The 13,075-nt window shown below is 40.7% G+C and overlaps 1 protein-coding gene across 2 annotated transcripts in view; it reads right to left on the reverse strand.

Annotated features, from left to right (window-relative positions):
* Nucleotides 1–13,075, reverse strand: part of lrmda (leucine rich melanocyte differentiation associated) — a 212,056-nt gene that overhangs the window by 21,660 nt on the left and 177,321 nt on the right. The window contains exons 6-7 of one of the 2 annotated variants that reach the window (XM_026190903.1): nucleotides 7,126–7,210; nucleotides 2,905–4,337 (exon numbers count right to left, since the gene is read on the reverse strand). In XM_026190903.1, the coding sequence (XP_026046688.1) occupies nucleotides 4,291–4,337; nucleotides 7,126–7,210 (132 nt within the window). In that variant the 3' untranslated portion in view covers nucleotides 2,905–4,290. Of the gene's footprint in view, nucleotides 1–2,904; nucleotides 4,338–7,125; nucleotides 7,211–13,075 lie in introns of those variants that run through there. The other variant, XM_026190901.1, reaches the window with a different exon arrangement.

Consider the following 13,075-nt stretch of genomic DNA (forward strand, 5'->3'; position numbering starts at 1 on the left):
TACGCCCAACATCAGTTTAAGAACTCAAGACACTCGGGAGACTCTCCCAGCTACATCAAACGGCAAGGTAAAAACAATAGTGTCACTGACATTTCCCCAAACCCTGCACAAACAGAATTATTCACACACTGAGAGGAGTGCCATCAGATAACGGAGAGATAATGACACTTGGTGGAAGGCAGCTTTCTCAAAGCAGTTTAGAGCTGGCGTGTCACAGTTTGGCAGTTAAGCCTGTCATGGAAGTTGAGGAGGTTATCCTGGCATTTTAATCTAGCCTGCTTCTAAGGGAGAAAATGTAGAGGTGATTTCCAGGGCTAGTAATAACAAGGACAGGCCTGCCTCCTAAAAATGAGCTCTCATCACTTTGGATGCGGACAGCGCTGTGCAATGCGAAGCCGCGATGAGGGATTGCAGGCCCAGTTTGCCTCGTCCCCTCTCGCCTCATCCATCTCCATAGGCTGGCTTAAATGGATATTCATGTTGCTGAGCCAATCCACTCCTGGGAGGAATAATATCACATCATCTGACTCAGATAAAGGAAATAGAGCCTGTCCTATTCAGGGGGAGTATATAGTACTGTGATATGCTGTGATATACACCAGGAGCCTCGCTGCCAAAAAGTAGACTGATGTGACCGCGATGGAATTTTCAGAATCTTGTACATTTGATACGCGTTTAGAAGCAAAAAGAGAAATATCGAGCATTTACGACACATTTTTCTACTTACTTTTTGTTTCCAACTACAAGTAAAGAGCCATTTTTAACAGGAAAATGTATTAAAGGTATTTATTTTGTTAAATTACAACATTCAAAGGAGTACATGTAATGTTGTGCCTTTTTAAATAGAATATTATTACTGATAAATATTCAATTCAATTCAATTTTATTTATATAGCGCCAAATCACACAATAAATACACATGTACTTTTTCCTTTTGTCTTTTAATATCGTAAGATAAATTTTAGCCTAATAAGTAGAGAACACTGTATTACATTGTGAGCAAATTATAAGCGTTACTATGTAATGTATAAATTGAAGGCTAGTTTTAGCTGTTTAGCTATATTTGAGATGAAATATAGCAAGTACTCAGGGGCGTAATTTCCAGGGGTGTTAGGGGGGTTATGACCACCCCCCCCAATAATCAGATCCAACCAATATAACCCCCCTAATGAAATTAAGAATTAACTTGCATAAATAGGCTGTTGATTTTCTTTACTCATTTCAGGTATTGCCAGCAAAATAGTTGCATGTTTAATCATCTGGGAATTTACCCAGATTTATTTATTTATTTAGACAGAGATCTTGACCCCCCCAATGTTCAGCACAAAGTTACGCCATGCAAGTACTTCTAGAAAATTTGCATCGCAGCACCACGGTACAATATCTTACATTTCGACATTATCTGTCCAAGTAGCTCCTGAGGCTAACACTGTGCATGGTCATTTAAACAAAGGGGAACATCTGTTCGACTGTGTCAGTTTTGTAGCTGGATTTTGATTTACATGACAACTTCCGAGATGGCAACAGGACACCCAGTCATTACACACTAAACTTAAGACACCTCATCAGCTCACCAACTGGCAGACGCTGCAGAGAAATAAAACCTTCATGAAGTGACGAGTGCTTGGGAAACACTTTTATGAAGTCAGTACCCGGGAAGAAGGCCATGTCTTTACTTTGTTAATTTACTTTTTAGAGTTTGGTGCAGAGGCTCGGTATATAGCTGCCAGCTCACTGTGTGTATATATATCACTCTCTGTAACAGCATTTCATCATCTGTCCCTTCTCATTGATGTTGAATGCACACTTCAAATTTTGTTTGGTTTATTACAAAAGTTTATAGAAAGCAGCTCTGCAAAGGACTCTCTGGGACAGTCTTGAGGAAAAGATTACACTTTTCCCTTTCCATGTGGCTCATTTTAGTTGTGTGGGGGCCAAAGCAAGTCTTTGTGTTTAAGAGTGATGTTTATCAGGGGACAGATTGTCCTGGTATAATCATTACGGGACTGAGTGAAATGTCTTGCAGAGCACGTATGTCTAATGGGAAACGTCAAAGCTTTGCTCTGTGTTTTCTCACTAAGTTCCAGAGAGGATGTTTCCATACTTTCGGAACATGTGGCCCAAACCAGAATGGAAGGACTGTCAGCTGAAAGAGCAGAGTCGTCATTCTATCTACAGATTGACATCGACCAGAACTAAGTTATCACTCAAGATAAGCACGGAAAAAACAGCTCGGTGCAGAAAAACCTACGGGGTTAAGAAACAGATGTCTGATGTAATGCCAGTTAATTTAGGAAGCAATTTCATAATCAGCGGAACATGTTTTCAAAACAGATTTGCATTCACAACAGCATCTAATCTAAGCACTTATAGAAGATACAATCAGCTCTGGTTATTACACAAACAACGATAAACAGACATCGGGGTATATCTATTTTTTTCATTTTAAAGCCGTCAAACTGATTTTTACTTTTACCAAGTGTGTTGTACAGAGGACATTAAGTCATCAGTCAGACAAACAACCTTTTCCTTCATAATGACAACAGCTAAGTTTCAACACTAGCAGTTTAGTCATCCATTAGTCATGTATCCCATCCAGATGTCTGATGGAGGAGAGGAGGGGAGGAGGAGATAGCAGCAGGTGTAGATCTCTCTGAGCCCAGCTGAGCTCTAAAAGGCAGTGCTTAGCACCCACAGCTCTGTCATCTGGCCTCTCCCCTGTCTCCACCAGCCTCTCGACAGCCCATTCCTCATCATTTACCCCTTTTTGGCAAAGCCCAGAGCCCTTCTAATGGGCCACTCTGAATGCTTCCAGATGTTTGTTTATTTGTTGTGCAGCAACTGTAAAACAGTTTACTCTTAGCTTGGATCTGTTCCCGTTGCTCCATTTCGGGGAGGAGTGCCGAGGGAGCTGTGGGGATTGTAGCAGGAGCTGCAGTGCAGATCACCTCGACATGTAACAAAAGCGAACTTCTAAACAAATGCGAGGTGCCCCATGAGTATCATCAGAAAGGAGGTTTTTTTTTTTCTTCTTTGAAGGCTGCTTTCCTCTGGGGATTTTAATAACAGTTGTGCACCATTTAAGTTACATACATACAAAGTAGCTGGAAGCAGGCCCAGAAAAGCAAGATTAAAAGGGCCCAGGGCTCATACTGTAAGGCAGATACCAGGTGGGGCTTTTTTTCTTGATCTATTTACTTGGCTTGTACAGAGACATCCCCTTCATTTACAGCTGTCACTGCTGAAGGATGGCCCAATCAGATTTAATCTGATACATGTGAAAAAGCAGCTTCTAGTGTCTGGCATATTTATTGAATTATACAAAGGAAATGAAAGGCAGTTCATTAAAATTTCTTCTGTGCACACAGATACATCAATCAAGTCTCAAGCCTTACTTTTTTTTTTTTTTTTTACATACATACCTCTTAACTACAGCTATAATTAGATCTATGAAATCAACATGTAAATCTGACTTCAAAATGTGCCACCTCAAGAAAAAGACAAGGTGGTAATAAATAACTCAGCACATTTTTTTTTCTTTTCCAGGCTGAAATGATACATCTTCACATTAAGACACAAGACTGCATCGTGTAATTGGCTGTGTAATAGTGTAGTATAGACCAGTCTTCATGAAGGCAAACTATACTTTACACTGAGACTCCATCTTGGACTGTTAGATTCAGAGTCGAGCTGACAGTTGGACCAGCACTGAGAGTTAGAGCTAAGGTGACAGTAGTGGACGATCCTCGGGCCCCTCTGCCAGACTATGTACTCCACTCTGTGTCACGCCTTCGTCAAGACACACTAGAGCCGCACACTATCCTCCTTCACTTTGCCTTTTGTCTAGTTTCCTCTCATTCTGAAGTCTCATCTCCTTTCACTGTTTAAAGCTGCCCCTCTTCCTGATTTCCCCGTCCTTTCCCCCCTACTTTCCTCTCTGTCTGCTGTCAGATGTCTATGAAATTACGATTTAGATTTCACTACCACAGCAGCAAATGTTTTTTCACTACTCTCCCCTGCTCTTCTCTCTGCTACCTTGTTTTATTCCGTGTCCTTCACCAACCAAGACAGGAGCACAGTTTCCACCCCTCTGTCCCTGGGCAGTGACCTGCCAGTGCTGCCTTCCATTGGGAGCTCCTAGCTGCTGTAATTACCTCTGCCAACCAGACTCTGGGGCTTTCAAACAGGTAACACGGTGGAGTAGTTAGGTGCAGGGGGTTCAAGGGAGGTAAGGCGGAGTGTTTCTGAGACACCGTCGGAGCGATCTCAGATACGCTGCTGATATGGCCGCTATTTCTGGAGTCCGGATAAAACCAAACAGCCTCCCGCTTGCCTCTCTATTAAAAAGACCACACCATTAACCCAAACAACTACTGTCACAATCACATACCGCATAATGTGTACTTTAAAAAGCCAAAGCTGTTGAAGTGCATTTTTTATTCAAGTATTGATTGTGATTCTCAAGATTAAAGCATAAAGCAAACAGGCTAATCACATGGCACAAGAAGCAGCAGTTGCAGTGGGAAAAGCACGATACAGAGTAAGACCAGAGTGGCTTACTTTTGCAACAAATTTTGAACAAACATGTAGCGATTTGTTTAATTTACCGTGTGTGTTGAAACAAGAGTTCTGCAGTGATTTGCACAAAATTATGCAGCGCATTGTTTCAGCGCTTTTGTTCATTTACTGAATTTACCTCAGCACGCATTTGTGTGGAATTACTGTCTCAACCATTCTGTTTGTTGTAGCGCTGCTTTGTCACCACTTTGTTCTCTTTGAATGAGGAGTTACTGTGACCGTTTCCCACACATAGAGAAAACTCAACTGTGTTTGAGAAGAGCAAATAAACGGGGGGGAAAGAAAAAAATAAGAGCGGGGGTAGGGGCTCGACGAGGCAGGGACACGAAGAGGAGGTGAAGGGCGAAGACGAGGGCTGTGTTATCTAAGGCTGCAGCGCCGCATCATAAAAATAACAAATGGAGACTGTCACTGTTACTCTGATCTCAGTCAGAGGGGAGAAATATATTTCATGTGGCAGGTCCCCTCACCTTTAAATGAGTTGTTCTTAGCCAGGTCTGATTTTGACAAAGCACAAGGCTCTTTCTGTCCTTACTTCCGATGAGAGCTGCCACCATCCTGGCTTTCATGACATAGATCTGTCCTTGGCACCATTAATGTGGATGGAGGTCTACTCTACTGTATATTAGCCTAGAAGCACTCGCAACTGATAAGTAATGCTACTATAGTGGTTGTCAGCTCATCACAAATATCTTGCAATGTGACATCATTGATGAATCTCTCAAGCATGAAGTAATAGTTAACTACCCTGAACCCTGAAATAGGGTACTTATTAAGCCAAATGAGTTATTAAGCCAAACTTATCTGTTAATTCTGCTTTAAACAACTCCACAAAGCCAAGTCCAAGAGTCAGGCTTACTTAAATCTGGGTTTCCATAAAGTCTATATATAAACGTGAATTTGGAAAATAGAAGACACTGCTTCGCATGTTTATTTTCTTTTGCAAGACATGGAAAAACTGGTGGCTGACTGTGAAATTTTATGTTTAAAATTATCTTTATTATTAAACTATCAGCACGCATCCTCTTATTGCTGCATATGAAGGCCCACTGTCTGCATCTTGGATATAGAAACATCCCACAGTTTTTACAGTCAAATGAATCGAAAACAGAAGCCGTATCGTTAGGCCCTCCACTATGAACTAGGTTGACACATAACCTGGGCTTCTTACCCACTTTAAAACACAGGTTTAAAATCCTTGACACAAATTTGACACGGACTAAAATTTTGTCTAAAACCATCAGCTCTGATGCTTTCTGCATGCTTTTGTTACATGTAGACTGGACTATTGTTATGCACAGTATACTGGAGTTAGTAAATCATTTCTTGCTTGTTTAAAATTAGTCCAAAAATGCAGCAGACAATTACTGACTGAAAGAAAAAAAGAGAGAGATTGCATTACTGACACTGGCTTCCTTTGCACTACAGAATCCAGTATACAGTGCTACTGCTTGCATTTAAAGCCTTAAATGGTCTTCCACCTCCATATGTTGTACATATGCTGGATCCATAAGAGACTGCTCATCTCTGGAACTGTGGCTGAAGCATAGGTTGTGTTTATGTTACTTTATGTTAATAGCTGGAATGTGTGTATAGAGGGCATTTTAAGAATTTTACTTTTGTTTCTGGTGGTATTAAAATAAAATATATTCACTTCCTTTATTTAATTCAGTTTAATTATTAAGAAAACCACTAAATTGTCAAACGAACTGACTAAAATGCACATTTGGTTTTCCTCACTTTACCTTCAACCGGTCACGGCAGATGAGTCACCCTCCCTGAGGCTGGTTCTGCTGAAGGTTTGTTCCTGTTTAAAAGGGAGTTTTTCCTTCCCACTGTCACCAAGTGCTTGCTCATAGGGTGTCATTGTTGGGTTATTTCTGTATTACTGTAGGGTCTTTACCTTACAATATAAAACACCTTGATGTTACTTTTGTTGTGAATTCATGCAACAACAAAAAAATGCAAATGGAATGAATTGAATTAGTTAATTTTGGTTGCAGTAAATCATTTCAGCTGATTACGGGATAATGACCTGTGGGTATGATACGTATAATAATATTGAACTTGACTTGTTTTTTCTCAAAGTCTCAGCTGAGTATCTGGTACAAAAGCAGTAGGTGGCCTTCGCCATTAATTTAGAGCAGTGTGTCGTTTTAATGAATGTGTTGTATTCTTTCTAGAGTGCAGTGTTTGATGTTAAGAAGTTGCTACATAATTACATCAACATACTACACTGGGTCAATATGAGGCCTAATCAATGTCTAGTATCAACAGATCAAGGATGCTTCATTCTGTGTATGTACTGCATGCTCCCACGCTTACACTCAGATCAGAGTTAGCTGAGATTACTCAGATTTATTCCCACTATCAACACATCACACAGATGAGAAGAGATCAATAAGAATAGATAACTTCAACTCAGTTTCAAGTTCAATAGATTCCCACTCTCTGCTGCTGTTAGCGTTATGACTCATTTACATAATCTATAGAACCAGGATCTCAATGTTTCTTCTTAATTTTGAAGAAAATAAATATTTTTCTTACCTTTGTGGGGCATGGGATCTCTGGATCCTCGCGGTAGAGGCGAATAGGGCAGTGGATGGCTCTCTGATCCAGCCTCATTAAGTGACTAGCAGAAAAGGAATGTAGAAAAAGAATTAGCTATAAAGTTATAGCAAGCAAGCAGCAAACCACTGCCACATGGTTAAAAAATAATGCCATGTGGCAGTCTTTGTTCTAAAGTTCATTTTATTTTATTTACATTTTGTGACAAAAAGAAATCTTCTCATAGGGACAAGGTTTAACAGCATGGATTAATCACCTTCAGTGGTGTTTTCCTAATTTAACTTATCCGTTTATATTATACTAAGATTAAGGGCTTGCTTTGAGTGTCAGTCATTTCTCTATAGCTGCTAGCTGACCTCTGGGTGAGATTGCTGCTAATTTGAATCCCCAAACTGGACCTTTAAACCCTGTTCATGGAGTCGAGTCATTTATAATGGAATTATCTGACAAATCAAATAGATTGCTATGTGGTATATTATGCTAACAGATCTCTGTGTCTGTCTTACACCTGTACTGATACACCTGTACAGAAAGCGATTCAATCTTTGTAAAATCACAATTTGTTGATGTGACACGTTTAAATGCAACAAACACATTAGGCTTCATAAATATAATCTTCAAACCAGAGACCAAAACAACTTTTCTAATGAAGTCTATGAGAGGACCTGATGACACCTGATTTATAGCATAACCTAATAGGGAGGTTTTAACATTCACCCAGATAATACAACAGTAACATGAGGGTAATATAAAATCAGACGAAATAACCTTTCTACACTAGAAAGTGTGAATGCAAATTACATGATACATACTTCTCTTTGTTTAACTTCTTTACCTTATTTATTGTCCTACAACTGAAATGTGATTTTTTTTTCATACATTATTAGCTGCAAAACTGGACTGAACCTCTGACTGTGAGCACAGTCAGAGGTTCAGGCTAAACGCGTGTGATGAATGCGGGTTTGGGACAAAGAGAAAACAGTGGCCTCTATGTCATGAGACAGTATTCCCACACGGGTCAACAGTTTGTGTGTTGTTATTCTTTTGGTGCACTTTCAAGGTCCAAAACATTCTCTTTTTTTCCACCTTAGCCTTTTAGCTAGCGGAGCAGGCAGTTTATCATGACACAGCGATATCTGATGCCTTTGCAGAAATACTTTCCTTTCTTGCAGGAAGGAATTCACTAGGCCTTTAATCATGGCAAGAGACTCAACTGACAAATACATATTAGAGATGGCTTGGAGCTGCATTTTTCCCACTTTTATTGTTGTTCTTCTACATGCCCATGCATAACCTTGAGAAATGGAATGGTCTGCACTGTTAAATGGAACCATATTCTTCATCGGCAAAGAGAGCAATGTGAACTGAAAACGATCACATAATGTGCTTTCAGATAGCATCTCTGAAAGGCATTAAGGTCTGGCCAGCATGTGTCTCATATTATACCAAGGAAAAAAAAGAAGACAAAATGCGCCTATTTTAAAGGCCTTGCTTCATGTATGCTGGAGAGTCAGCTTTTGAAAAAAAAAAAAAGTGCTTAAAAGAAGAATATAGTTTTGACAGCAGACCTGCTGCTAAAACCTCCTAAGAAATGTCACAGATCACTCCCCTGCTTCTGCGATGTTCATTTATGAAGTAAAAGAACTAAAAATATGAACACATTGTACTCAGTAACTACTGTCACCTGACATGTAAGGAAAATAGTTGGGTATTTATAGCATTGAGCTAGCAAAACAAATATTGGACTGAGACTAAAGATCCTACAGCAAAATGATCACCACCCATCTCATTTTTGAGACATGTATCAAGGTTTATTTAGCGTTTTCCTATCTTTGAATTTTGCCATTTTGGTTTGCAACTCATATTACCGATCAGTACAAACACACTCAGTGTTCGTCTATGTCACTTCATAGGAAAAGAAACAAGCGACTCAGGCATTAAGACGGGAATTGTGAGCTGTCTGATCTACCTTTGTGCATGTCTGGGCCACCATAGAGTTGCGCCCCCTGCTTGCCTCATTTCCTGGTCTGCATGAAAGATCACAAGCCTGGGCCCCTTTAGGCCTGCTTGGCCCACAAAAATCCCCTCTTAATCCTGATGCTCGGCCACAATTAATCTTCCGGGTTGCCACATTATTAACAGCACCACCCGCAGATGATATAGGGGGTGCTGGATGAGAACAAGGGAGCACTACTTAGGTGTGGTGAATACTAGATGGAGCTTAGCACTCTGGCTGTGGTCCTATGGGACATTAGTCACCTTGTTTTCAGTGCTGAAACCAACTCCACCCCAGTGATATGACACCACTACTTTACTTCCTCGCTCTAATGCCTGCTGATCACACAGCTGACCCGTAGGTGGCTGTTGTAACTCCAACTTCCACTTGTCTCGATCTTCCCCTTTAAACCCTCAGATCTTCATCATTAGCCCTTGACATTTGCACTCAAGCATGCATGTGAAACAAATGGAGGACGATTTTTCTGTACTTGCTACGAGAGGATTAATAGCTTTATGTTTTAGCACTTTAAACAAGTGTTTTTTTCCACCAGTATTTCTAAACTGGCTACTCATAAAGCATGGTCCATTACAAAGAAAATGCAAAAAGAAAGAAACTCTGATTATACTAATAATAGAAAACTTTTGGTGCCTTTATTAAACATATTTAGAAAGTAGGTTGGAGAAACTAAGTGAACCCCTATTCTAATGCTGCTCAGAGTTTGGTGCTCCAATTACTGTAAGGAGCTGTTTGTTATAAGGTCACACAATGTCTGTACTGACAAAGTCTGCTTATCCTAAAAACACTGACGTGAATCATACCACAAGGAAAACACATTTAAAGCATTTTATTGATGCGCAAAGCTGGAAAGGGCTGCTCATCAAGAAACAATAAACAAGCTGGCTACGATTGAAGATTATTCAGGATTGTTGCTTACTCTCTATGCAAGTATGTGTCCCGCAGTGTTCAGACCAAGAGCACGATATGCAATCCTGGAAAAGGTGAAAAAGGACCACCAGGAGGTATCTCTACAATTTGTTAAATTTCTAAGATAAGCACTGAGTAAGACAGGTGGCTATTGAAGGAAGCTATTAAGCAACCTACCATTTTGCAGACACATATAAACAAAACAAAGCTCAACACTGTGTGTTTCACAAATGAAGCAAAAACACTTCAGGGTCAATGTAAAGTGGACTGTTGAGACACAAAATGCTATGTTTAGAGGAAAGGGGGTGTCGCACATTACCACCAAAGCATTCAAATGTGAAGTCTGGTGAAGTGAGCGTCGCTGTTCTGCAGCTACTGAGAGAACAGTACAGAAAACACAGGGCAGCAGTCCAGGGAGCTTAGAAGAGATCGGACTGAGGTGAAGGTTCTACAAGTTTCTAATTTCTAATTTTTCATCCCTGCGCTGTGAGTGGTCAAGATGTACGAATCAAAATTAAAAAAATCCAAATGTCATTTAAGTTTGAAATTATGACTGCGATGTAGACATGGGGCACCATTTTCTGATTAATTAATGCAGGAATCCTTTATATTATAAAGGGTTTGCAAACTTTCTGTCAAATCAGAAACCTCCGATGTACTAAACATACGACCTGTCCCATCGTGTCCTTTTCACATTTTCAAAACAAGGACTTCATTTACACTCCATCTCCTACTGTTCCCTCTTTCCTGTATCATTTCTTTCACTCCCTCTGGCTCTTTGGCTTGATTTCTCCAGCTGTACCTACACTGAACAGAGGGAGGTGCTGCTGTGTTGTCTATGTAAGATGCTCCTGGACGCCCTTCTTCTCTCTCCTCTCTCTGCTGTCCAGATTAGTCTGCTCATCAAGCTGAGCATTGTTTTAATTTGCTGGGCCCGGGGCATATGCTGAGTGTTCACATCATTATTGTCTCTGTGCAATGTGAGTTATCACCACAGCTTATGATAATGTGGCACAAATTTACAGGCTTGGGAGCACCACGGATTCCGTGATAATAAAGGGTGGACAGAGGGGAGTGCAAAGAGGGAGAGAGAAATGAAGAAAGTGTGTGTAGATGTATGTGTGCGAGCGGGAGAGTGGAATAGGTAGAGAGAGGAAGCTCCGTTGGATGTCATTATGAAAGATGATTCCCATACTAGATAATACATCACACCAGTGCTGTCTGTCTTCTCCTTTTCAGTGTTGTTATGTGAATAAATGCTGATAAACCCAGAGGCAATAGTGATTATTACTTCCAACATATCATCATGAGAGAGAGGGGAGGAAGACAGGGGAGGGATGGAAAAAGAAGAAAAGCAAGTCACAAAGAGAGCCACATGGAGCACATAACCACCTCCACGGTGGGGATCTTCAAAATGTAAGACACTGAAAAAGTGAGTCAGGGAAGCCTGACGCAAATCTAGTTGTTTTTCACATGCAACTGCCACAAAGTTTACAAAGTTTCGCAAGCTTGGCTGCGGATTAGAGATCTTGATGGGCGTTACATTACAGTACATTATGAAGATATTAGTTCATCTAGAAGATTTCTCTCAAATCTGACGCCGGCCATCGCGGTGAGCACATAAAGCAATCGTGTTGCACCATGTCTTACACACTGTTTTCCTTTCTGGCGATCTGTCTCTGAAGTCTCCCTTTGACCAGCTCATCCTGACACAGCTGGTTCCTGCCTCGCCTCACCTCACCTCTCTCCTTAAGACTGACCAGCAATACAATCTAATTACAGCCGCGCTACAGAGGGAGACCAGTGTAAACACCAGCCCTTTTTATCTCCTTATACATCTGGACAAGTAGACAAAGTGCTAAAAGGAAATAAATGTGGCCTGACAGCCACATCAAAGAGTTCAGCCAGAGGCTTACTGCTACTTAGGGCACAGGAATGTTGTTGCTAAGCATCAGCCCGCAACCTATCAGGGTGCAAAGAGGGCCCTGTCCTGCCTTACAGAGGGAAAAGGGGAAAAGAGAGAAATGAAGAGGAGAGAGGGGAAGGGAGGGCGAGGGGAGGGGGCTGACATTGAGGGGAGGCTAGGGACTCAAGGAGATTTTTGTAGCTTAAAGCAATTGTTGGAAGAAACAAGCCTTCTGTTTTGTTTTCTCTTGACACCATTTCTGCTTTTTGTGCTTGCAAAAGACATGTATAAAAATGTCTTTTGATATGTTTTCTCTTTGGGTCTATATCAAAATATTTCTTTTGTGTCTGTGCATGGAACTTTTTTCACATCTTGTCTCTATAAACTGGTGCAGCTTTCTGATCATGTTGGAGATCAGAGGAGACACAACTTGTGAACTTATTTGAGTCAACATTTAATGCTGGCATGACACGTTTATTTCTTCACTAGATGGAATTTTTTATGATTCGTGTTTCGCACTTCTAAAGTTGGTTTTTTTTGAGAGGGGAGGTTACAAACAATGCAACACTTTTAGAAATAAACAATGAAAAATGAATAAGCAGCAACGGCTCGGAGCATCTCTCAGCATGTAATGGCACTGATGAAATGGAAAATGCTCTAATTCGCTACCAGAGATCGAGCAGAGGCATTTGTACGCTCTCAAAGAAAAGTCTAATCTAATGGAATATCACACTGGTGCACAAGATATTATTTTGGATGCCAGAGCAGCACTTTGCATGAGGTCAAATAATTAAAATGGGTACTTTGGCATCAAAATATGGCGAAGACTGCAATAGAAGTGTATTAATTAAGATGTTTTCATGTCATGTTACACGAGACCTCAGTGATTCTGAGCGTGCGTAGTGAAAAGAAAAAATAAAATGAGTGTGCATGAAAAGAATGAATTCCATTTTCTTGGGTGATGGCAGGGGGAAGAAAATTTGATGTAACGGTGCCTGCACTTGTGAGCAGAACGGCAGTGTTTTCCCCAGCAGGAAGACTACTGAGCGTGCGTTTAATGATTAGCCAGTTCTACTCCAATGAACTTGTTCTGAGTAAAC

The sequence above is a fragment of the Astatotilapia calliptera genome, chromosome 13 (genome assembly GCF_900246225.1).
Source record: "Astatotilapia calliptera chromosome 13, fAstCal1.2, whole genome shotgun sequence".
Classification (NCBI taxonomy): domain Eukaryota; kingdom Metazoa; phylum Chordata; class Actinopteri; order Cichliformes; family Cichlidae; genus Astatotilapia; species Astatotilapia calliptera.